We start from the raw sequence: 24,817 nt of genomic DNA, 5'->3' as shown, positions 1-24,817 counted from the left end.
AACAACGATAATGTGTCCGCAGTGTGAAAAACCTATATGCAAAAGACATCGATGCCCTATGTGCGTAGAGTGTTGCAATGAAAATTCTACTTAAAATATATGTTTTGTGTTTATTTGCATTTTTGGTGCTGGAAAAATAAAGATTACAATGAATAATAGATCTCTGATTTCTTTAAACACCTGTCATTTATCTACTTTTTAGAATACGCCACTTCAATGCATTCAAGTTGTAAAATAACTATACTTTTTGGAGCGGATCAAAAAACTGATCATACCATTATTTAAAGCGCTTTTTTAGCTTTCCAAAACACTATAATTTTTTTTATTTCAATCTATTAGAATTAAAGATACGGCATGAAAACAAAAAAATCACAAAAAGGCACTTTTTTCAGCTTCGATGGTATTTTTATCTATTTTCAATTACCAACCAATCAATTTAACCTTGTGTCTGTTTTACGCAGAATTTTTCGAGCTTTAATTTGAAAAAAAAAAAATTCTGTAACTTTATTAGAGACCAAGATATTTTAAAATGAATTGGATACTTTTCACCCTCAGTGCCTAAAGAGGTATACCGTTTAGATGTGTGCTTGTCAGAGGGGAGGAAGGATATAACGCGTGACTAAAAGTTTCGTTTATTTCATTCTCATTTTTATTAAATCACAACAAGAGACTTTTAACTCTTGAAATAATAGTTCGTACGGTTTCTTCGTCAACAATATCCTATATATCCTATATATATATTAATACTATTTATTACACATCATTTACAAATTTCAACCTTTCGATTCGGTAGTCGCGAGACGATCTTCGATCCTCTTAATAATACAAAACCAAGAGTAATAATAATAACATTAATAATAACAACAACAACAACAACAATAATAGAAAAATAATAATAATAATATGTGCGAAGCGGAAAACATTTGGGCCTGAATTATTTAATTATTATCTTCGCACGAAATGAGTAAGGACAATGAGCTAATCGCAGGGAAAGTTCATTTTTTCAACAACGCCAAGTTCACTCTTGGCCATCACACGTAGCTTAGAAATATTCAAGTGGGAATAAAAAAACCATCGATCGTGGAAAATTCGTATGAAGGCAGTTTCGTTCGTGAGAATACTTCGGTGTTTCCAATTATATAAATACATTAAAGGCATTTCGCATAAGTTTATCGCAGAGAAGGAGAGCTTGTCGTTCGAACATGATGGTTCAAACAAAATAAATTCATTTAGGAACGACTACTAAGGTGAACCTATCGACGAATGTGTATGGCATGATGTTTTCGCATTGCGGAAATATATTTTTGGTCTAACGATCATTATACGAATCATTACATTGAATCTATTGTACTAGAGCTCCTTGAGCCCGTAATTTAAGGGGGGCCGTCGTGCCCCACCCTCCCCTATATTGACAAGAGAGATTTACTCATCTTTATTATTTTCGTAACTATTTCATGCTTCTATTTCTTATTGGGTTTTCGACGAACAATAATCGAACCATTTTTCATGAAAATTCATTAGGGTACATGTAGCATTTTATCCAAAAAACTTGGCTACTTCAGCTCCATGGCTTCGTACACTTTGTTTTCGGGATATAAAGAATATATATTAACAATCCACTTTCCCGCATATCACTTACATATGTTCGATCGATATCATTTTCTTGTCGATCGAATGATTATCATCGTCAACCTTAAAACTACAGAAAAAACTATTCATCTTGTTCGTTTTCAAGTATATGCTATCTACGATATTTGATGACTCTTCAGCGACTCGGATGAGTGACCGCGCGGATAATCTGGAGAATAGTTTAAGTTTCTGCTGGAAGTGTTGCAGTCGCGGGTCAATCGGACTGATAATCGATTGGCACGTGGTTGTACTTTTCTGATAAACGTGATAAAGAATACATGACTTTGAATGAACAAAAGAAAATCGATTTTTTCATTTTACATCGAGCACCTTCCATCGTCCTTCCCCCCTCCTCCCACGGTATTACAATCTCGTTCTCTTTCGATGAAAGCGACGTAGAATGAAAAATGGTAATGAGGGGAGCATGAATGAAAGAATTTAGCCGCTCCATCGAAAGTGAGAGATTTGAAAAATATTGTAATTTTCGTCAATTAAATTCATTGTACGGTACGCACATTCTGAAAATTCCATTTTAATAATAACGTTAGCGATCCGATCGTCACGAGCCCCTTCGCCAATAATCATAAAATTTTGAAAAACCGTCGATATTTAGAGTGACTTAAATTCTAATGATTAATGCGCGTTGGTTTTAATAATAGATTCAGAGCCCTTTCCAATGATTAGTATAAAATGAGTATAGGTACTATTGTTTGAGCTGGGCGAAATTCCCTTTGGCGCATGTGTCTCTATTAGGCCGTGGTACGCATTATATTCAATTGCGTATACGCAGTATACTCTAGGATTCAGGGTGACGAAATGAAGAAAACATTTCAAGTACAATACACCCTAATTCATAAAATTTTCTCGCAGTTCCGAAAAAACGATTAGAAATGAGAAAAAAATGGTAAAAAAGTAAATATTCATCCGAGTTATCGTATCACGTTCAATAATGGAACGTGTATAGTGTTTTTGTTGCTGGCTCTTTTACGCGGGCCACCGAAGAACGAAGCGCTTCGATATCCATTTGAAATCGTTATCAAAAGAATATACACGAGATGTATATTTTCTCGTCACTCTCAAGGTGGTTGCTTCGTGCTAAATTTTAAGTTCGTTTTACCTCGGAGCTTGGAGCAATTGACCTTTGGCCCTTCAGTCTGCTTCAGCGGATGAACGCTTTGTCCCTTCGATTTGTCTTCATCGTCCGGACGATTCTTGTCTCGTTGTTGCTGATGTCAAAGAAGCACACACTTGTCGTTCGGATCTCGAGATTGGGATCTCATCGGTTGGCATGGCATCGGATTCGGCGAGGGTGGCCTACCCTCAACCGCCTGAATACTCTTCATAATCTCCCGAAAAACCTTTTTGTTTTATACATCGAAATAACTCTTATTAATAATTTATCTCTGATCTTTAATTATATCTATCGCTATAAAACGAATGTCCTTACTTATTGCTGGTGGAGAAACTTGTGGAAATATAGGGAGAGTGAGGGGCATAAACATAGTAATAGATACCTGGACAACTCTGCAGTTGAATCGGGCGCTGCACTCAACATATCCGCAACGCCAGTGTTTCCTTACGAGATTAACGATGTCTCTGTATCGGTTACCGGCCGCAACGGCACTCGACAGTTTGTCCTGCTTATTTCCGACGACTAACAAAGGTACACCTCTCATGTCTCGTGCCTCGTATATTTGCTCCCGCAGCGTCCTTATGTACTAAACAAATGTTGATTATTCTCCTTTAATCTTTGCATTCGAAAGAATATATCGCGAGTTACGTGACGTGCGCACGAAACCCTCTCTCCTAACATTATTTACATTTTCAAACTTTATACTCTGTAATTATCGTATACTACTATTTTATCAATCTCGTATTGCATTTTTATGACGCGTTGTCAGTCAAATTGCTACTTTGAAAATCCATCGTTTCCTCACTTAACTATATAGAAGAACCGAGAAGAATTGTGATAGATGTCACTTGTCTTCATTGCTTCTTTCGATTCCACTTGCTAGATGTAACATTGTCCAGTTGTCATTATTACAAAATTATGATAAATTTTAAACTTTCATGAAGGGCGGGGGGGGGGGGGGGGTATTACAACTTTAATGAAATTTCCTAATTAGTTTGAAATATTCGAGGAGTGGAGAATAAGTTGGAAAAAGGGGTGGTACATCTATACTCAGTATGGAAGCAAATGTTCTACTTGTTGCTCGTCTGCCTATTATATATACCATAGTCGAAAATTTTCTTATTACGCTTTTATAAACTGTTATTCGAGCCTAAAAAAGTCCAAAAACTATTTTTTGTCTTATCAGTGCTCATATAAGGGAATATGGAGCAAAACGGGCCATTCAAAATCTGAAATATTCAAAAATCCATACATTTTTTTTCCAGCTCAAACCACTTCTTTGCTCGGGATTAGCCTAAATTAATGAATTTTGAGCAAAAGTGGACACATGAGGGCAAAGTGGACTTTCCAAAAATTGAAGATAAAATAATTTAAAAAAATTTTTTTTTCAAACTCAGAATATGTTTTCTCCAACATTTTTCTTAGTATATGTGTCATTGAACAACAAATTGGAGATAACTAACCGAAAAACATAGACACTAAGAAATTAAATATTTGAGTATTTCTCTATATTTTGTGAATCTTTAAGGTTTAAGTAACTGAGATGTTTGTTTCATTCATATAAATTTTATACTAATCGCATTGATAACCAACATCATCATCATCGATAACTGTGCATGAGGTGAGAGCCTATTTTTGGGTTACATGTCAAAATAACACTGTGACAAAATAACCGTACAAACTAACATGCGTGAAGTAACATGAAGACTAACATGCGTAAATAACACACGACGAAATATCACAAAGACAGAATAACCAATGACAAAATAATATATGTCACAATAACCTAATGATAACCGTACACTCGCTTATTCAGACCGGTGATCTCCAATTTTAAACATTGCCATTTTGACTTTCGCCTTTTCGAGCTATCGCTATTTTGCATATGTAAGTTTTATAGGCTCGAAAAATTCACTTTCGATTTTTTGCTACTCTATATTCTGGTTTGTCTGTAAACTCTCCATTTTGAATTCGAAAATATGAACTTTTGACATTCAGATGGTTTGTTAAAATTGCATTCGAAATGAAAACTATTGAAATATATATTTTCGGGTAAATACGAATTCAAAGAAGGAATTTTTGATTAAACACGCAATCTGCTAAATAGTCGATCGGGAATAAGAATTTCGAATTACTTATTTTTCTCCAAACTGATAAACTTCCGAACTATCAAACAAATTTCGAAATATCGACCGTTCTACAATTCAGTTATTCGACGTATTGAACCCCACCCATTTTTTTTTACAGGATATGGAAAATAAGTGTGAAAAATCGATTTTTTCACACAACAGTAGTTGACAGCATATATAAACTGACATATCTAGCTTAATTGCTTATGGTGTCCACTTTGCCCCACGATCCCTTATTTGTCCGAAAATGAACAAAAAATATATTTTTTCCAAAATATTATGTTTTTTTTTAAATTTCCTCTACTGTCTACGACAGTAATCACAAATATAGGGGAACGTAGGGAATATTTACATGTGTGTGCTGTCAACTACCGTTATGTTCAAAAATTGATTTTTCACAGTAATTTTTTATATTCTGTCAAAAAAATTATGGGACAAAGTAACTTCTCCTTGAAGAAAAATGCTCTACTGATGATTCGGACTAGATGTCTCGAATCTACGGTGAAATTGAATGAAATTTGAAATTATTCTTTAAAAATGGGGTAAAGTGAACTTAAAAAAAAAATGTATCCACTTTTCCCAATGTTTTTTTATAAAATTCAGATTTTATTCAATTTCACCCTTACACACGAATGAAACAACCATCTCAGTTTTTCGAACCTTAAAGACACATCCGGAGTTTGAAAAAAAGTTTTTAAAAACTCATATAATCTTCTACTTTCAGCAAATCTTCTTTTCCCCAAAATTTAAAATTTTAGAAAAATCCACTTTGCCTTGAGTGGCCACTTTGCCCCAGCTCCCCTATTTTGCCCGACCGTCATCTGTGGTCACACCTGCACACAGATCATGTGTCCACTCCGCACAACTTTTAACACCGAATCCATGATTCGGTGAATGAAGAATACAAACCTTCATAAAAAATAAAAATACACCCAAGGTGCATTGAATCGAAAATGCCCCGATAAAAAATTTTTTTTTTCAAGATTGAAAAATATTTCAATACATTTCTTGGTTTTTGGGAGTAAAAAATAGACGGAGCTTTTCAAACTCCTGAAAAGTTCAATATTTCCATAGGTATCCCGTTTTGCCTCGCTCTCCCCTATATCGGTTCAATTTATTACGTTTAACTCCCGGACAGATAAATGAAAGCTGTCCAACAGAAATAACCGAGATAACTCACGGCTATACTTTTTCCCTTGCAGGCCATTCAACGACGCGATTAGTATTCAATTGATCGAGGCTTTTGTCTCATTGGTATCAACGAGTTCGATTAATTTCCCGATTCAAATACCTCATTTCGAGTCCCATAACATTTTTGTCATATACATTGTGACAATTTTTATTTTTCACGGTTGTCACAAATAAAGAATGTGAGAAAATAGAACTCGAGAAGACAATTTCCCGTCTCGCTAGCTCATTACTTCGGCCACGCATCGACTATGCAAATCTTTTGTAGAATAAAAATTATGGTAAACAACTAGTTAATCCTACGCGATTTATTTTGTTTTATTTTCATGCGAGTCGTCCCGATAAATTAAAACAAGGATCAGAATTTAGTCAGGAGTTCATGACTTGAGGGACAGAACATTTGAAACGTCGGCGTACTTCGAGCAGGGCTCGTACGCAAAATACAATCACGTCACACCAACACACACAATTACAGATCACTCGCCACGGAATGTTCCCGAAAGTTCGAAAAGATCGAGAAGTTGAAATTTGTAAGGAGTCATCAACACCGCTACATCGAAAACTTAGGGGAGTCCCGTCTAGAGGGGCGTCAGACCTTTGGAGAGTTTCAGGATCTTCGACAAAAATTCGAGATATGACGTCGGAATATTCCTCTTTCCCGTTATTATTCGCTATAGTAAACATTGAATCTGGGTTAGGGGTTATAGAAATGGTAAAAAGATCGAATGATTAATCCCGCGAAAAGTTGGGGCCCCGTCTAACGCCCATGGTAAAGATTTCGTGCGACGTACCTGTCGTCTAACGTATGAAAATTTGGAGCGAAGAGGGAAAGAAGGGATGATAACGCGCTGCGTAACGAGGATCGATATCCTCAGATTTTCGTGAAGTATCGAGCGGGTGAGACGTGTGATCTCGAGGGCGTGTAATACCGTGAGTCTTACTCTATTCATTGTCCGTTTTGTTTAGTGAATTCTCGAGGAATGATTATCCCGGAAATTATTGTCCTTTTTGACAAATTTCGTAATCTTTTGGAAACGGGAGAAATTATTCACGATCGATACCGATATGAATTTGAAACTTGAGAAAAACGCGGTCACGGTGGCGATTCGGACATGTGCGATTCAGCCAGTAGTATTTTTGCTCGTGTTCCGATCTCGTGGAATCTCCCGAGAAAGATTATTGTTCGGGCTAATTGCGTGGCCGACTCGAAAATCTCAAATTTCGTTAATAATTGTTTTGTTCGAGCGAAGTCGTGGGAACGAGTCGGGAAAAGTGTGGAAGTGTGAGTGAGAAAGAATGAGTGGATCGGGATTGCGAACGCGTGTGACGGGTAATAGCTCGGCTGAGTAACCGAAAATCGGGGGCTCGGTAATTTTATTCATCCCGTTATTATTTGTCATCGTATTCCATCTTTAACGAATTTCTAACCACGAGTAGAACCGTGACAGAAAGTACGAGCTCGGTATAATTTGTAGAGTGTGTAGGTTCCCGATCAGAAAGGTGTGGGTGTGTGTGAGTTCGCGACTTTTTCTCCCGTCTTTATTTCGCGACCTTCCGATAAAATTCTCATCGAGGTTAATGTTTGTAATTTTCAAAGTAATTGTTAAATAATAATTAAAATATCATCTGTTTAATTTTGCTTTGCCAGTTATTCTCTAGTTCGCCCCGCCCCTCCCGCTGAACAAAGCTGGTCAACCGTCCTTCTCTCTCTCCTCGTCGAGTCGCTTCGCGACTGGCGCCCACGGGATCTTTTTCGATCAAATAAATCGACGAAAGAGAGAGAAAGATTTTTGTGCCATTAAAAAAAAAAAGTCTAATTGACGAAAATTTTGGTCACAACATATAATAATAACAATAATCGTAACACGATTAATGTCAATTGGTAAATTCATATATAGTGAAACTTGTTATTTCACTCTCAGTTTTATCGGTGTTTTTCAAGAAATCATTTGCGTTTCTTATACAATTAGTACTACACTATTGGAAACAATTAAAGGAACAAGAAATTTCAGTCAATTCTTTTCCAATTTTTGAAAGGCTGTATCTCAGTCAAAAATAGTCATATCACGATAAATAAAAAAGCATTTTAAAGCTTTGTTCTTTGACTTCAAAGATATCCGGCCATTTTTTACTCACAAATTACGGATGCTGAAAAATTTCATGAAATACCTTGAGAAGAAAATTTTGCAAATTTTTTTTTTTTCACGAGTGTGCGCAGTCCTGAAAAATTTTTGCAACCCAAATCATTACAAGCACCGGGTAGCTTGTTTATTTACCCTCAATTTTGTTTTTTAGAATTCTTCGTACGATTTTTTTTCCGGAGGTATTGATGGTTGAATAAAAAAAGACATTTTCGTCGTGATATAAAACCACCGAAAAGACTTTCTGCCTGATCGCTCACGATGAATTCGAGTGATTTGATGGATCAATACTTTAACGTAATTTTCAACAATTTATGATGAACACTATCGAAACGAAACATGATAAAACGATTAACTTAACCTATATGGATCTCGGATTGGACAAAATATTACCCTAATATTTATACGTACACTCACGTTCAAAAGTTGGGGTCCACCCGTCAAAATTTCTACCCATACTAAAAGTTTGATAACTCGGTCAAAAATGAACGGAATCAAAATTAATAAACGTCATTTTAAAGAGGACAAAATGAGCTTTGATTTTACGTTTCTTGAATTTGTTTACGCTTTTTTTTCAGCTGGCATGCGCTTTAGAACAATACCGTTTTTTGATAAATTTTTGGCCTTCGTAAACGGGCTGCCAATGTAGTAGGAATTTTTTTCTCTACTTCTCTCGATGACAGTTTTGAAAGAGATGCCTGAGATTTGTGGGGAAAGCTTTAAGACGCTCCTTGGGCGAGTTTGGATCAAGCCATAATCAACAAATCAATCGAGCGAATGCCACGGCTCGTCAACGCAGACCTTAAAGCCAAAGGTTGCTTTTCGATGAGAAACAGGTGTCAATAAGGTGAGAGATCGAATGAATGAATTTTCTATCGAAATGATATGGGAGTTGCGATAAAATGTATAAAAAGCACCTCCCTTGTTTGGAAAATATGGACGAAAAAATTAGAAAAAATGTCAGTGAGTTCAAAATTCTAAATTGAAACTTTTTTCTCTCTCGACATTTTATCTCAAACCCCATAATTCTCGAGTTACTTTCAGTCGAAATCTGACCAAAAAGATCGAAATGAAATATCTTCAAAAAAGAAATCGATGATAATTAGAACAAGTTTATCATAAACCGACACAACTTTTTACCCTTTTGACATTTCCTCGGAACCCTCACAGTTTTCAAAATACGCCATAATTTCTGAAACTCCCTATTTTTAGCTCCAATTAGGATAACCGTATGAAAAAAAATCGTACGATATTTTTTATTTGACCGAGTTATCGAACTTCTAGTATGGGTAGAAATTTTGATAGGTGAATCCAAACTTTTGAACGGGAGTGTATATTTTGATAAAGTCGCGCGAAGAGCGTCCAATTTACTTGAAAATCAGCTCTTTTGACTCAGAGTCATGTAAATATGCTCAAGTAAAGTTCACATGTATCCGATGTCCATCAAAGTTTCAAGTATTTCTAACGTATGTAAATAATACGTATTCGCGCACAACCCTGGATAAACGTAATGCATCGTAGTTGTAAATTTTCAAAATGAGGTCAACACAGAGATGAATCTGGTAAATAGTCGCCATAATTATTTATTCCTTTGAAACATTCAAGAACTTCTGTATAAGTGGCAATAAGTTACAAACGGGTTCAATGGGGAAATTTAGTAAATTAAGAGATATTACTTCCCATTCGGGTAGCACATCGCTATGCACCAGTTATTTACTCACCAGTCCCTAGCAGATTGTACGATCAGGATTTCAATGGAAACGACTACAAAAACGATCGAAATGGGTTGTTTTCGGTCGTTTTTTGGTCCTGAGAAGGGCCGTTTGTTTTTTTAACACCTGTTGCTGTTTTATCTAGCGTATTTTTGTTCGAAATCGGCTTCATTGCTCTGGATGCACAGGTTGAGCCTATGTCTGAAATTAATAATCACCGATTATCATCCTGGTTCGATTTACTTGCAAAGCTCAGGGCCCGCTTACAAAATACTTTCACTGTTATTCCTATCGATGCATGTGCGATAATACTTTTTGGATTCGCGTGAATGTTGTTTTAAGGTTGTTCAATACCAAACCCCGATTTCTTAGGGAAATCTTGAAAAAAATATATGTCGCGCAGAAAAATCTAAAGAATCGATTATAAAAAAAAAAGTAGTTATACCGTTCAGGTTTTCAGATATTGCAAGTTAAAGTTCTGTGGTTTCTCCATCTAAACACATGGTAAACGTCAAACAAAAAATGTGAAGCGAAATAACTCGAGAACGGTTCTTACAATTTTGATTTTAAAAAACACAGTATTAGAATATATTCTGAACAAAAAATAAAAACAAAAACATGATCTACCGTCTAGTTTTTGAGAAAAAATCATTATCACTATACTTTAGGACGCTGCGCTCGTTTCAACCAATTGCCTGTGTACAATGTTGTCACGATTGACGCGCTTCTGAGCGTTCATTTGTATACTCGTATATTATGTGCATACGCCATGAAGATGTATTCTAGCAGGGGCGTACGCAAAAGAAAAAATATAAAAATTCCAAAATCACGAGTAATTATGATATTTTAGTAAAATATCGTAAGCATATATTTTTTTTAGTGATAATTGAACGATCAAACGAATTTACCTGTACGTGAAATTCGATCGTAATTATACAAGGGTTTCGCCGGAGATGATTACAGTTGTAGTACCACTACTTCTGCCTACTTGATGCCACGATTTTAGAGTTATTGAAATTTGGCGCGCTCCTGCTTGATGGCGCCGCCACGCGTTCTTTATGGTCATATCGTTTAAAGTCTTTCCAATCCAAAAAGAAAACAAAAATAATTTTCCTGTTCAATGGGACATAACATGTTTACATTTTGTGAGGAAAAAACAAAGTTTTGGGTGGGACTGTAATCATCTCCGGCGAGACCCTTGTATAATTACGATCGAACTTCACGTACAGGTAAGTTCGTTTGATCGTTCAATTATACGTCGTGTCTCGCCGTCGAGATTACAGTTGTAGATTTTTAGAGAGTTCGAAATATTGTTTTTTTTTTTTTTAATATATGTATATGCATGTATTTATATTAGAATATCACATTAATACATTAGTTAGTATTTTATTCATGAATCTCTTTTATCGGTGCCTGAAGTACTGAGGAAGCGAAGGAAATATTCTCTTTTACAACAGACCTCTTATAGAATTTTGCAAAAACTTGGGATTCTTTAGACCAGCCTGCTGTTTTTCTGAGATAACTTCCACACTGACGCCTCGTTCTGCCGCTTTTGAAGTGGCTGCATGTCTCACCCTGTGTGCTGTGAAACCTTCGTTGACGCCAAACCGTGTTAAGCTATTCTTTATCCATCTCCCTATAGTCTGAGAAGAAACTGCACCATGAGGTTTGCGAGTAGAGATGAAAAGTGTTTTCACTTCTTTTCTTAATGGTTGTGTAACCTCTAGATATCTCAGAATAATTTTCGCAACGCATCTCTCTGGTTTTTCTTCATAAAAAGGAAGTCTCAATAGTGGTTGGTAAGCTCCTAGTCTGGATGTCTTAATATTGTCAGGAATTCTGATTTCAATGCCAGAATTCGTAGAAGTGATATTGTTTATTAAAATTAAAGAAAAGGTCTGCGTTCTGTAAGATGTAGCAATTGCGAGTAAGGTGATAGTTTTCTCGGTAAGAAGTTGCAAATCCAACGTCTCCAGAGGATAAAGCTTTGCTAATTGCTCCAATACGGGTTCGGTGTCCCAGATCGAGTCATACTTAGGTTTACTTGGACGCAGTTTGAACACTCCCCTCAGAAATCGTGAGATATGAATGTTTGTTGACAGATTTTCTGATGCTATTAGGGAGATTGCAGATCGTGCTGAATTCAACGTTCCATAAGATGCGCCTTCATTGAATTTTTTGCTTAAAAACTCCAATACTTCATTGGAACTCGTATCAAATGGGTCGTGTTGCTTCGATTCACAGAAATACCACCACTCTTTCAGAGATGAGTTGTATTGCTTCAATGTTGAATCAGTTAGTGAGGCAATTAAGATATTGAAAGAGCTGTTTGGCAAGTCTTTTTTCGAAAATGCTTCCCTGATAACTTCGCTGCAACCAAGGTAAGTGTCGACGACATTGGATGGGGAACATGGCTGAAAGGACATATCAACAGGTTAGTATAAGGTTTAAACTCGATTAGTTCAGAATCGAGCAAACAATTAAACAATGGTAACCACGGTTGTGAGATCCAATATGGAACGACGATTATTCCAGACGCTTCATCATCTATGATTTTTCGTAGAACTCTGATTATTACCGAAAATGGCGGGAATGCATAGAAATCTTGATTGTTCCAACTGATAGTAAATGCATCAATTGCCAAAGCATCAGGGTCTCTTTCCCATGCGCAATAAGTCGAACATTTGGCGTTGACACGCGACGCAAAAAGGTCTATTGACGGTTTCCCGAATTTTCTTTTCATTTGGCTGAATGCGTAATCGGCTAATTCCCATTCGATATCTATATTTTTTATTCGGGATTGGGTGTCAGCTTCCGTGTTTTCTCGGGAAGGTATATATGACGCGTAAACCCAATTGTTCTTCAACTCGCACCAATCCTAGATTTCTCTAGCGAGATTGTGCAAATGAGGGAATTGGGTACCACCCATTTTGTTGACGTAAGCCTTTGCGGTAGAGTTGTCTACTCGAAGAAGGATTTCACAATTTGAAAGATCAGATGCAAAGCACTTGAGAGCTATAAAAGCAGCCATTAATTCTAGAATATTTATGTGCAATGTTTGCTCATCATGCTTCCACAGTCCGTGAGCTGTTTTGCCATTACAGAACGCGTCCCATCCCGTTAAGGATGCGTCCGAAAAAATTTCCCGCTTGAAACTTGTTGTTCTAATCTGACGAGATGTGAATGGTAATCGATTATTCCGCCAATCTAAATCGTCCCTCACATAATCTGGAATTGTCATGCGTCGATTAAAGTTTTCCTCATTATTGGCAAGAGCAATAACTTTAGCTTGTTCTAAAGTTTTACAATGGAGAGTACCGTATTCCACTGCAGGGCATGCCGCCACTAGGGAGCCTATCAATTGAGCAAAATCTCTGATTTTGCATGATTGTACTTGCCGATAATGAATTATCGGATTTAATAGACTTTGTCATTTTTTGAGTGTTAAATTCACCGAAAAGGTTTTTGAATCGATGACAAAACCAAGATACTTGCAACAAGTATGAGGAGTCAATGAACTTTTATGCAAGTTGAGAATAAATCCCAATGACTCAAGTAAGCCTTGTGTCGTTTCTATATTGTTCTTACAGGAGTTGAAGTCTACTCCAAGACACCAAATGTCGTCCAGATTATAAACTGAAATTAGGTTTTTAGATCTCAGGTAATGGGCAACCGGCTTCATGATCTTGGTGAAGACTAGCGGTGCTGGAGCGAGCCCGAAGGGAAGACAAGTGAACTCATATAACTGGCCATTAAATATAAATCTTAAGTATTTTCTATGTCTCTTGTATATAGAAATTAAAAAATAGGCATCTTTGAGATCAATTGTCCCCACGAATGCCTCGGGCAATAATAGTTTACACACGGATCTCAAGTCTTCCATTTTAAAATGGTCGACCTTAAGGAATTTATTCAGTTTCTTGAGATTAATAATGAATCGTTGAGATCCATCCGGTTTCGGAACTAGGAAATAATCTGAAATGAATTGATCTTCTGAAGGCTCACATTTCTCAATTGCTCCTATCTTTAATAACCTATCAATTTCCATATTGAGCGCCTCGGCTTCTACTGCCGATCACTTATGTGTGGAAGGAGATGAGTCCTGAAACATTCTTGTGTCAAATGGCAACTTATAGCCCTTGATGCATTGTAATACAAAGCGATCGTTTGTAACCGTGGTCCACTTATCGAAAAATTGTCTCAAGCGACCTGCTGTTTTTATTACCTGTGGTGATTTTATTTCGCACTTTGTGTGCGTGGCGGTTGTTGACGACTCTGAGATGATTTCTGGTACATCTTTCTCTTGAAGCCCGACTGCATGGTCGTCCTTGTCGCAGACGGGCTTTTGGAGTTTAAATCCGAAGATGGCTTCTTGACCGAGGCTTGGACTTTTAACTCCTGACCAATCTTAGTCATGGATTTCACATCCTTGATTTTTTCCCCCAGTTTTTCACCAAAAAGAAAATGATCAAGTTCCGTTTTTTCCAATATTGTAGAAAATTCCTTTTTTACACCAGGGAGAATACACGCTCGTCGTGCAACCGTCTGGCCTCGATGGATCTCAGTGACAATTTGAGCAGCCTCCCAAAAGGGTCTGAAAAGTTTTGTTACTCTCTTCATCTTTATTAGGCCGTTTTATGAGAGAGTCAAGTACTTGTCCTACTGCTGATAGAGCAGCACCAGCTAAATTCTGTGTAATAGAGAAATATTTGTCTCTTTTAATCATACTGGAATTCAAGGCGTGAATCACCTCAGAGTTAAGCTCGGGTGCTTCGAGCTGACATGTTCCCGATCGTGTATATTTCTTCAACAGAGCTTCTTTTATTTCCTTTGGTTGCCCTACTTTTAACCAATTATTCCAACGTGACGTTATGTGTGTTGACAAGACCAAATCATCTTTTTTAGCATTGGGTTCGACCCCCATAATTTTCATAACGTCCTCGTACAATGGACTATCTTCCGGTATAGTTATGGTTGATATCACTGAGCATTTCTCTATTTTGGCATTTCTGTATTTGATATTTCAACATTCCCAGTCTGAAGAATTTGTTCAGCGGAATCGAATGGAACTGGTGGATTAATTGCTTGAAGATCTATAGGGAAAATAAATAAAAGATATCGTATACTCACTGGTGATGAAATACGTGATTCCTCTATATTTCGTTTTGTCATAGAATTTATGCCAATATCGGTTATGTCATACCTCCCGTGTATGCTCAACCGTAAAAACATCGGTCTCGACTTTTCTCTCGTAAAAGTTCGACCGTGAGGCATACCGGTTTTTGGGTTATGTTCAACATAACCTCAATCGTCAATTCATTCACACGAACTATGTGAGATTTAATTTCCTACTTACTGTTTTGGGCTGACAGATCTAATGCAGTAATCGTTTCTGATGTTGTCGATGCAATTGTTGTATTTTCCGAGGTTTCAACATTATTATTAGCTGAAAGAGGTTGGGATCGGCGGACCATGCCGCTCAATATCTCCTCCATTATTTTAAGCTTTTTTGCCATCTTTTTATTCTCCTTACTAGGACTCGAATGTTTTCTCTTCTTATTGTTAGATTTACCCATATTTTTAATAAAAAAACTGGCGATTATTATTGAAATACGCGATTCAACTTGTACAAAAAAAACTCTGACTTGTGGCGTCTTCGCCACGAAGAAACGTTATGACCATAAAGAACGCGTGGCGGCGCCACCAAGTAGGAGCGCGCCAAATTTCAATAACTCTAAAATCGTGGCATCAAGTAGGCAGAAGTAGTGGTACTACAACTGTAATCATCTCCGGCGAGACACGACGTATAATTAACGATAATTTAAAGGATTTTTGGGACATATTTCACAACGAATAATGTTCACACAGAAAGGGGGCTGAACCCTATTTTTTATACGGCACTAAGCTATCGAACTACGTTAAGCTGGTGTTAAACCGAACTTGTAAAAGTTCGTGGCAAGATTCAACCAATAGCTAATTACGATCCTAATGAGGTAGTCGACATTTTCCTCACGCTTGGTGAATATCGTAGGAGTTGCCGACAAGCTGCAATTCTTTACACTCATTGTCAGCGCTATCATGGCCGCTATCACAATTCAGCTTATCAAGTAATCATAAACATTGAGATCTCATAGCAATGCACATGTTCGTCAGAGACTTAGAAATCGGAACGTGAACCGAAATGACCCCCGACTTTTTACTGTTTTGAGAATGGTTCACATGGATCCACATATCGGTAGTCGCACAATACAACGACAACTCGGAATATCGCGATCTACAGTTCAGCGGATGTTACGCTTCGTCTGATACCGTTCTTATCACGTCCACCTTTTATAGGAATTGGGTGCTCCAGACTACGCTCGAAGACTTAAATTTGGCGCTGGGCGCCCCAACAATTCGATGAAGATGAACATTTCTTCTTTAGGGTTTGCTTTACCGACGAGGCAACCTTTCACAACTGACACAACTCCCATTATGGGTCACCAGAGAACACTCACCGGAATTGAAAAATCAGCAATCAACATCACTGGAGTCGTATCACTTGGATAGGGATCGTCGACAATCAAATTATCGGGCCACATTTTTTCGATCGTCTCATCAATGGCGAAATGTATTTACATTTTTTTCAACAACATCTTCCAGTCTATTTTGAGAATGTTCCGTTGAACATCCGACAGCAGGTGTAGTTTCAATAAGATGGTGTTCCTGCCCACTATTACGGAAGAGAGTGGAACTTCATAGATTTCCAATACCCAAAGCGTTCAAATCGTTAGATCAGAAAAAGAGCGACTATTGTGTGGCCTTGAAGATCACCTGATCTGAGACTGCTGGATTATTTCCTATCAGGTTATCTCAAAAACACGGTCTACAAAAATGCACCGACCACAAGGGTGGATATGATGAAGCGGATTGGAAGAGCGTGTACGGCAATAAATGTCAACGCCATCAGATCGGTGATTATTAATTTTCGACATAGGCTCAACCTGTGCATCCAGAGCAATGGAGGCCGTTTTGAACACGAAATGCGCTAGATCAAACAGCAACGGGTATTAAAAAAACAAATGGCCCTTCTCAGGGCCAAGTAGTGTGTAAAATCCTATCAGCAACCTCCACGTGGTGCACACTGGGTAACACAGATACGGACGGTGAGGCGGTGAAAAAACTTAGAATATCAATTTTCGATTTGAATTTGAGATTTTTGCAAAAACTTTGTCAGACAAAAATTACTTATTTTATAACACAAAATACGAATCTGCGATAAAAAATATGTAGTTCCTATTGAGAAAACAAAGTTGACCTTTAAATAACCTTGGGGCAGCTACTGAAGGTTGAAACTACTAACGTTGTTAGACGTCCTCCATACAAACCCTGTCAATTTTGTCCGAAAAATTTTCATCGGAAGCGCTTAGTTTTCGAGAAATTAAAATGACAAAGTTAAAATGGGCCACCCTGTATATATTATAAACACTCGCATAGAAGAGAATAAATATGGGTCATTCCATGTCATTTCAACGACGTTGTGACGGTGACTCTCTTCGATTTACAACATTTTTTTAAATGTTTTTATATTTGTTAAATAAATAAAAAAAAATTGTTAAAATTTTTAGCTCGTTATCTCGACCCATTCCGCAGTCATCGATTTTTGTTTAAAAAATATATATCTCTGACTATAATTATCATAATGTCACTTAATACGGGTCATTTTTTTTTATTTCCAACCCTCTTTCTGAATAAAAATTAAAAAACGGAAAAATAATCTTTTAAATGCTTTGTCGGCTATTTTTTCATATTTTGAGACCGATTGAAGCAATTACGTGATCTTAGAAGAAAAATAAATCGAAAAAGACCGAAAAAAAAGTTTTTTAATTTTTTTTACAAGAAATTATTTGAAGTCCATCTTGCAATAAGGCTCAAAAATTTTGTTTTTTAACACAGAATTTTGTGAATTTTTTTGAAAAAAATCGTAATTGTCGCATTGAAAAAAAAACTGATTTTTTGACTAAAAATAGCCGAAAAAGCATTAAAAAAATTATCTTTCCGTTTTTTAATTTTTATTTAGAAAGTGGGTTAAAAATAAACAAAACATGATCCGTATTAAGTAACATTATGATAATTATAGTCAGAGATATATATTTTTTAAGCAAAAATCGATGACTCCGGAATGGGTGGAGATAACGAGCTAAAAATTTAGCTGAAGACTTCTTTTAACACGTATAAAAACATATTAAAAATTTTTTTAAATCGAAAAGGGTCACCGTCACAACGTCGTTGAATTGACATGGAATGACCCATACATCTTGAGTCACTGATGTGCAAGACAAAGCCGCTGAACTCTCTCGTAATATCGTATCACATTTTGCAGCCGTCGACTCGAATAATGCACGTATATGTATACGAAAGACTGCGAGAACCGTATACCGTGCAACTTTTTCGATTTTCAAATCCTTAACTCGGTACTTACGCTCAAAAGGTTTCGTTACATTATAAGATGCGAACAATTTTCTGCTCTAATCGTTCGTGACGAGACCGTATTTTACCGTATCATTTTTTAGACCGTATTTAGAAAAATATTTTGCAGACGCTTCAAGTGTCTTTTAATCATGTGGAAGCGATGCGAGAAGGAATGTGTGTGTGTGTGTGCGCGCGCGCGTGCGTGCGTGTGGGGGGGGGGGGGGGGGTGAGAGAGAGAGAGCTTAAATTTCAGTTTGACATAGGAAATATATACCAATTCGGATGGTCAAAATAAACATATCGTCTGTATATTAAAACGGCTCTCAGCTATGCAAATCGAGTTTGTCCAACTGCTCCATTAAAATATGTTTTTTTCTTTTGCAAGTGCTCAAATTTGCATGTTATCATCTTTGTTTTGTGTATGATAATTCAAACAATTTCCAAGCAAAAGAGAAAATATGCTGCCATTGAACGGTGGCGGATCCAAAGTATCGGAACTACCTGCTCTACCTTTCGCTAATCATTGTACGATGTCAAAGGGAAATGAATTCACAGTACAAACTAATAATATCACCCGGTTATAAAAAAAACGTACGATACAATGAAAAAGCTGCTAGTAAACTAATTCTTTCGATTTTCTTTCATTGCACTGCTCCGTGAGTGGGTCATTAAGTCCTTAGAAAATCTAAAATATAGCCCTCGTATCATGGTTAATGATCTGTCCTTAAGATTAGTAAGCATTTATTCTCACTAGTCACCTGTTAAAGTTTCAGGCACATTCATCGAGTGATCCTGTTTTTATTGGCAGTTGAAAAAAAAGAAGTTTTTAAAATGAACAAAGTGAATTTCAAGCGGTGATTAGACATTTTTACTTAAAAGGCTTAAAGTAGTTCGGCCTTTCAATAAAGTACGGTGTGGGTCCGCTTTTTTTTGCGGTAAATGATAGTTTAAGGTTCTCTGATAACGATAAGTACAGTTCCGAGGCCTCTTACAAGGCAAAATTTTGAATTATTTTACTTACAATTTTGCGTTTTTAACACGGCACCCTATGGGAGAACTCACAGCAATATTAATTGTGAAAAAATTGTTCGGTGTTTGAGCTTTGGAAACATTTATATGGTGAAGAAAATTCATCACAGATTCCGTTTCTTGAAAAAAAAAACATTACCTTACGGGGCTTTTAAAAAAGAAAACATGAAAAAGCTTTAGTTTTTGACGTGTCGAAAGTGGATATCAGTCATTACGTTGGACTGCTAATAACAGCTGATTGAACTTCGGGCAAATTCGGGAATCGCGGGAATTTCATCAAATTTATTTTTTAGACTGACTCACATGCTTTCATTCGTCTAGTAGCTTCGGGTTTTTTTAATGAATTGAATTAATGAATAATGCATTACACCCATATAAACTTTCTTGCGAACAATGAAAATGTTCCCTACGTTACGTGTATTTCAAGTGTCACCAGTATCGACTCAATCATTAACTATTCAAGTTGAAGTATAAATTTTATCTTTTATAATTTTTTAAAAACATTTTCTTACATTCTTATGATAAAAATATTCTCATTTTAAATGTTTATTAATTTTATTTATATTTTAGAATTAAAGTTAATCAACTGTAACACTTTTTCTTGGTAAGTGTTCAAAATTAGAATTCGCTCTCGATACTTTCTGGACCCTTCTACGATACTTTCTGGTCTAATTTTAGATAAATTTTATTCGAAATTATCGAGAACGAAATCGAGGTTTTCCCGGCCGTAGCTAATAATCACTTCTGAACCAAACAAAATCCAGGATTACTAATGTGATTTATTAATTAGACCAATTTACAATAGAGCCGAAAACTTTTCGAAAAATCTTATTCCAATGATCAATTCAATATTTCGGTTATACCATGACACAAAATTCAAATAAAATTTTGTATTAATGATAAATTCGAGTGACATGATGGACCGATAATAAACGAAGTGAAACGACAGCTCACCGCTATGGTTTCAGAAGGATGAGATCCGTTAAAAGATCACGGATTCTCTCCATTGCGCCAAGCGACTTTTTCTTGTTTCGTTAAGCGGCTTCTTCGATGATTCGTTCCGTTTTATTGGAGACTCGGAACGAAGCACGAAGGTCCTCTAAATACTGAGAGACGCATGCTGAGTTCGACAGCTAGGGTGAAGGCGTGGAGTTCTCGCTGATCTTGAATTTCTCTAGTTGAATTTCTTTGATCTTCAGATTGATATCTTTTTTCGCGTTGACGAATTTTCGATAAACTTTTGGTGGCAACCGCCGTTCGCTCGTACATCAATAAAAATAATTCAAAATAAAATTAAGAATCGATAAATACACTAGCGTTAGGCCCTTCTGGATTTGTTCGAGAGAAATTCGTCGATGATGAAAGACGCTCCTGTCTCGTGTCTTGTCAATTTTTACCTGTTTTATGACATGTGCAAAATTACCATGTCACACAACATAAAGTAGTTGCAGATTTGACTAGTCATAGAACGACCGAACTGCTTTGACACCGAAAGAAATTGAAGCAGAGTTGGACGCAGTTCATGGCACATCTGCCATTGTGTTTTCAACTGGATACAATTGGATGAATGAATTTAAACGCAGCCGTCCATTAACAAAAGACGAACATCGTTCAGGACGTTCGACAAAAGTGAATACCTCCGAAATAATTGATAAAATCCATGGTATGGTGTTGGGTGACCGAAAAACAAAATTGCGCGAAATAGTAGAGGCCACAGGGTTGTCAAAAGGTACCGTCATTTCAATTTTGCATGATAAATTATGAAAAAAATATCTGCAAGATGGGTGTCACGTTTGCTCTCATGTCAGTTAAAAACAAACGCAATCGTGAGGTCACCTTTAAAGCTCTCTTGAGATTCGTAACAATAGGCAAAACGTGGATACATTACTATACTTCTGAGACAAAAGAACAGTCAAAACAATGGATTGTTAAAGGCGAACTGGCTTCAAAGATGGCAAAGACGGTAAAATCTGCTGGAAAGGTTATGGCTACGGTATTTTAGGATGCACGTGAAGTTATCCTGATCGATTATTTAGCAAAAGGAAACTTTTTAGCGAGACAATAAAAGAAAACCGTCATCATTTGAATAAGAAAAATTCTCTTGCTCCAAGACAATGCACGAGTGGACACATGCGTAGTTTCAATGGCTAAAATTGAGGAATTGAAATTAGAAATAATAGACTAAACACCCTCTATTCACCACATCTGCCTCCGAGTGACTTTTTTTCATTTCCAAATTTAGAAAAATGGCTCAGTGGACAACAGTTCACGCCAGACGAGGTCATCGCACAAACAAACGTGTATTTTGAGGAACTTCCACAATCATACTTTTCTGAAGGCTTCAAAAAATTAGAGGGACGTCTGGTAAAGTGTAACGAACTAGAAGGAGATTATGTTAAAAAATGAAAAAAATTGCCCCAAAAAATTTGTTTTTCTATTTTTTTCTAAGAACTTATTGCCCCCCCCCTCTCCCATACATTTACCGTAAAGGTTTCATAATGGTTACCGATGATAAATTTTGAATAGCTTCGTTGCATCATGCCCGGAAAAATGTAGTTCGAAAATCAAACGAAATATATTAAGCTCCGAAATATCCAATCGATTTTTCGGTATTTAATTCCTCATTTTTTTTGTTTCGATATAATGAGATTTTTTGTTTTCCTTTTGTTCTCACTGCATAGGTCATGCTCCACATGGAGATTTTCACACATGATTTCAGGATAAACTTTGACTCCGAATTTGGCGTGTGCATATTTATCAAGCTGTAAAAATAATTTTAGAAAGAACACATTTTATTTAAAATATATTTACTTGGAAAGTGTCCTGGTTGCTCAAATCGAAGACTAGAACATAGGCAGTCGCGCTTCTCAGTCCATAGTAACGAAAATCCGTCCATTCGAGATGCGTGCTCACCGGAAAATATGGTATCGTTGGGAGATCAGTTATCTTAAGCTCGTAGAGCCGTTCCGCGAGAACGACGCTCGGATAAAACGTTTCACGTTTTTCCGTCGGTCTGTAGTCCTCGAAAAATTCACTCCAAACGAATTGCTGAAAAAATTGTATTAAGAAGAAGTAACTTTAACATTTTTTTTCGAGAAAATTACGCGAATCTTTCAAGTTCAGAGTGATCTCGTTGATCGAGGGCATACCATGAAAGTTCTAAAGTCCTATAGTATATCAATTTTCTCTCAGTCAACGAAGGTATCCGGAAATTTGTCCGAAACTGATTGAAATATAAAAGGAATCAGGATATTCTTGTAGTAAAAGAATAATTCTTTTTTTGTTACCGATTAATTGAAAGTTTTTCAGTTTGGAACTTACGGTAAAATGAATGAGTCAATCGCTTAATGGAAAAAAATATAATATATATATTGTAACGAGACAGCCTTACCACCTGGCACGATTTCTGGTTTGACAGAAGTAAATTGTCGCGTTTGTTCCATTCTTTCGACACGCCTTTTACTTAAAAAAAACTTTCTATTTAATGTTTCGTGCTATAATTCGTTAGACTCGACTTTTCCGATGTCCTGTTATGCTCGCTTTTAAAATCAAATAAGAGTATTTTTCACTTTTACAATTCTTATTCCCGTTTTTGATTCGATATAAATTCTAGTACTATCTATCGCCTCTCGGATGATTATTTTCTAAATGGGTCTAGATCTCCCTGCCTGGACCACTTCGGACAATATTTTTCAAATGAGAATTTAATTTTTGATAATAGGATAAATTTTAATCCTCCTCAACAATAAGAAAGAAATAAAAATATGAAAAGGTAGGAAATAGACCGCGGGCTATGGGATCGAAACGTCGCCGAATCTTTCCGAGAGTCCGAGCATCTACAGGGTAGAGGTAACCTCCCGTCCACGTGTTATGGGATCGAGACGTCACCGAATCGATCCGAGAACTCCGCGCAACGGAAAGCCGGAAATTTTTTAGAGGTTAGGTGCGGACCCTGGATTATAGGATCGAGACGTCACCGAGTCGCTCCGAGAATCCAGACATCCAAGGAAATAGGCAGTTCACCGTCCACGGGATATGGGATCGAGACGTCGCCGAGTCGATCCCAGAGTCCGCGCAACGGGAACCCCAGAAATTTTGAGGATAGGTTTATTATTGCTGAGGCTGATGTAGAGGTGTACTAAGAGAGGTCCGAGTTGATCTTTTAGCCAGGGAGAACTGTCTGACGAATGAGTCGCGTAGCGTTTCTTATATCCAGTTCCCCACCATAAAATTCTCGAGCGCCGAGAATCTCCGTTTTCGATCGGTTCTGCGCACCTTTCTGTAACGCCTACTCTGATTGGCCCAATGCCATGATTCGCGCTCGCCCGTTGGTCGAGAGGGCTAACATACGATGCGCGGACTACCGCTTTTTATGATTTTCAGCTTATTACGATGTTCAACAACAAAAACTTCAATTTTATCCGTTATTATTTAATTTTCTTCATTTTTTAACATTGTTAGTTGTTTTAATATGATTCGTAAAATTATAATCGCTAAAAGTCACGTACACGTCCTATAGCCCATTAACGCTCTCCCCGCGCATGCGTCGCAATCGATTTTTACATTTTTCATTATTACTTTAATTTTGTTACATTGCTTTGACTTGTGATCATTTTCCTTAAATTCGCGTTATTTTTCTGATGATTTTAATCGTAGTTATGTGCTTGGGCGACTTAAAATAACAAATTACGAAAAGAATTAATTTCCGAAAAATATAGCGCGGCGAAGTTCAGAGCGGTGCCGGTTGCCCCGCTCGGGCTCATGCCTACCGGCTTAAGATGGCCGCCACCTGTCAACAACGACGAGCGTGGTCGCCGCGATGTTTTGTCCGCGATCTAAAGATCGCGGAGTTTCGTTAGTTTCGACGGGCTCGGGCCGTCGCGCGAGTGTTCCGTTACAATATATATATATGGGCATTAGGGTGATCGTTATTTGGGGTCATAATTTATTTTACCCTTTCTGCCTCCTAAATCGGTTCGAAATACATAAAAAGTAATGCTGTAATTTTTTCAGATTTTTCGAACAATGCTTAATCCTCGACCACGGGGGTTGAAGTTTTCCGTTTAAAATACATGGGGATTTTCTGCGTTTGTATTCACTATTTTACTGTGAGCCTAAATATGTTTGGAAAATCTTGAAATTTTCAGAAATTATGTTGCAAGCATGTTGCTACATGGAAAAAATTTCCAAAACTTCTACCTACAAAATATTGTATAGCATCACCATACTAATCCATTAGTGCGCAAAGCGACAATTTTGGACACGCCATTTCAAGTACACAGTTTTAACTGTGAAACAAAAGAAAAATCCTTCCAATTCTGATATAAGGGGTTTTTTTGAAAGTGCTCTTTCAGGACCTGGCATTTATTTTGTAAAATTAAATTAAAATCTTTATTATTTTTGCGT

General features: G+C 37.0%; 1 protein-coding gene across 2 annotated transcripts in view; it reads right to left on the bottom strand.

Moving 5' to 3' along the window:
• Positions 1 to 626: 626 nt before the first annotated feature.
• Positions 627 to 24,817, bottom strand: part of LOC122407386 (ras-like protein family member 10B) — a 37,394-nt gene continuing 13,203 nt past the window's right edge. For both annotated transcript variants that reach the window (XM_043413564.1, XM_043413565.1), the window contains exons 3-5: positions 22,223 to 22,459; positions 3,144 to 3,347; positions 627 to 2,987 (exon numbers count right to left, since the gene is read on the bottom strand). In XM_043413564.1, coding sequence (XP_043269499.1) covers positions 2,862 to 2,987; positions 3,144 to 3,347; positions 22,223 to 22,459 — 567 coding nt within the window. In that variant the 3' untranslated portion in view covers positions 627 to 2,861. The remainder of the gene's footprint in view (positions 2,988 to 3,143; positions 3,348 to 22,222; positions 22,460 to 24,817) is intronic.

Source organism: Venturia canescens, chromosome 2 (genome assembly GCF_019457755.1).
Source record: "Venturia canescens isolate UGA chromosome 2, ASM1945775v1, whole genome shotgun sequence".
Lineage (NCBI taxonomy): Eukaryota > Metazoa > Arthropoda > Insecta > Hymenoptera > Ichneumonidae > Venturia > Venturia canescens.
Note: the sequence above shows the minus strand (reverse complement) of the source record. Positions and strands in the feature narration are given on the sequence as shown.